General features: G+C 39.5%; 2 protein-coding genes across 2 annotated transcripts in view; both read left to right on the forward strand.

The window, feature by feature from the left end:
- The window catches only part of LOC138060576 (transient receptor potential protein-like), a 209,190-nt gene that overhangs the window by 117,347 nt on the left and 89,343 nt on the right, over positions 1–2,500 (forward strand). The gene's annotated exons all lie outside the window — the stretch shown is intronic.
- Positions 1–2,500, forward strand: part of LOC138060578 (uncharacterized) — a 91,660-nt gene that overhangs the window by 80,458 nt on the left and 8,702 nt on the right. Inside the window, exon 6 of the mRNA XM_068906423.1 lies at positions 1,101–1,247. Coding sequence (XP_068762524.1) covers positions 1,101–1,247 — 147 coding nt within the window. The remainder of the gene's footprint in view (positions 1–1,100; positions 1,248–2,500) is intronic.

Raw genomic sequence — 2,500 nt, forward strand, 5'->3', positions numbered from 1 at the left:
TAATCCTAGACACCAAAATTTCAATGTTTCAACATTTTTCTAACAGCTTATGGCAGTATACTCGATCTCCTAAGTTGCTAATTTGTAAGAGAACGCTGATCAACTCATGGGTTTGACCAGCACTCTATTTGAGGCACTCGTTTATTGTCATTAGCATGTTGCAATTGCATAATCATAGCATTGTAAAATTGACTAGTGGGTCCCCAATAAACGGGAAGGACATTGAAGGGGGTAGAAAAGGGGGAGGGGAGGGTGGTGGGTTACCTGATTTAGACGTGGGACATGAATTTGCTCGTGTTCTAATGAAGTGTTACAACGAGATATGTCTATAGCTGAAGGTCAGTGATAAAAATGTACCACAAAAATCAAGCTATTGTTGCCTCCAAAGGCACTCTGATCGTAGCATGCGACATCCAAGTTCATTATGCTATTATTCCTGAGCCCTCCTTCGATACCACCACCTGGTAAATAGCCAGCAAGGCGAGTAGCACCGAGTTCGCTATGACCAATTTCGTATTCAACAAGGGCGAATGCGATAATTGTTTAATTATACTCTCAACCTTCCGTTCATTTTTGTCTACGAAACTTATCTTCCCGCTGAACATTTTTAAGTGAAAGCGACATTTGATGGATTCATTTTCCATGTAAGGTCAAACGTACGTATAATGGCTGATAACCGAGATTCAGTGAGCCTATGAGAAAGCTAGAATTGCATTGCATTATCCGAGGTTGAGAATTAATACATAAAAATGTTTCTAATAAACCGAATAGCGGTGGAAATATTGATTTGCCTTTCAACCTTCACTCTACTGTCTGTTGTCACTTTCTGGCGCGTTTACGTTCAATGCCATCGATTATTTCCTACCCGATGTACTGTCCACTCTTCTGGCACGTTTATGTGCAATTCCGTCGACCTTTTTTCACCCGACAAACTGTTCACGCTACTGAGGGAAAAAAGCCGGTGGAATGGGGTGACGAGAAACAGTAAAGTGAAGGTAGGAATGATTAGTTGGTGAGAATATCTATATTTCCGCCGCCCTTCCTCTCGTTAGAAACTGCTGCCAGTTGTTCACCGTCATATATGATGTTTCTTTAATTAGGCCTGGGAAGCCCATAACAGCATACTGGTGGAAAGCTGTCTTTTAACGTGTCAATCAGCCGAACCAGTCGAGTCTGATGAAGAGTACATTTCTTGCTTTGGTGCTAAATACAGAAGTAACTTTTCTCCCAGATTTCCTCATTTTGAGGTAAGTTGAAAAGAATGAAACCCGTTGATTGGATTAGGGCTTTTCGATTGTCGCTGTTTGACTGTTTTTGGCTAGGCAAAAAGAGGAAACGCTAAGTGTAAAATTAAACCATAAAATGTTCTCGTGTTGGCCGTGTTCATCCAAGGCTGTAGCTAGCGGAGAGACAAGGGGGAGGCGGAGCTGCTTCTTCAACCCCACCCCTCCTCCAAAAAGAAAAAATAAAATAAAATAAAATAAAAGAAATCGACAATTTTTTAAATGTCACTTTATGAAGTGTTTTTGAACTAAGTACTGTTACCTTTAATTTTTTTATCAACCAATTCACTCGTTTCATTATGAAACAGCAAACAAAAGGAAAGTGATTAAAAGACAATAGACCATTTACAGTTCGCTATAGCTTTGCGCGTGATTGATGAATTTGAAAGCTTTTTTATTGAATAAGCCGGCCGAAACCTGGAAAGAGTAGCAAACTCCTGAAAAGGCTTGGTACTCTGCCCAGACTTTTCTTGTGCATATTAAATCAAGAGAATTGTTGTAGTCATTGACTGATATGACTGATGTGACTAGAACTCCTGCAGCGTCTGGTCCAAACAAACATAACAGCGCTTTTCAAGGAAACAACCAACAGATTACGATGGTAAGTAAACGGCTGACTCAAAAGAACAGGACAGAAACTGGATTTGTGTGATCGTTCTAAAAGTATTGATCGTTTTACACTTGGATGACTTCACTTTTGACGGAATATCTCTGAAAGTAGCATTTCCATGCCTCTAGATTTCAAAACTTTTTCGGAGAGCATGCCACGAGATGCTCGCGCCTTTGTCTCTCGCTTTATCAATCTCTATACCCCCTCCTCCGCGCCTTTGTAGAACATTTCTACAGTGACTGCGCTCTTAATATGTAGAATACAATTAGCTCTTTTTTTACTGAGTACAGCAAACTAACAAAAACAATAATGTTCTTCAGGGGACTCCTAGACTTTCTTCAGTCAAATTGAAAAGGAAAAAAAAAAACAGAATCTTTTCTATGACGCGCCAAATCGGACAAATGTACTTTCTCCAAATATATACTACTATTTTAAATATATAGTACTTGTGACACACGCTCATATTTCCTACCAGCCAATCAAATCGTGGGTCTGACAAAACCTAACCAATCAAAATTCGTGTGATGTCACCACCGTGTTTACATACTCTCATGTAAACACTACTATTTACTAATGAGATTAGATAAGAAGTTTGACAAATTTTGCC

The sequence above is a fragment of the Montipora capricornis genome, chromosome 8 (assembly GCF_036669925.1).
Source record: "Montipora capricornis isolate CH-2021 chromosome 8, ASM3666992v2, whole genome shotgun sequence".
NCBI lineage: Eukaryota > Metazoa > Cnidaria > Anthozoa > Scleractinia > Acroporidae > Montipora > Montipora capricornis.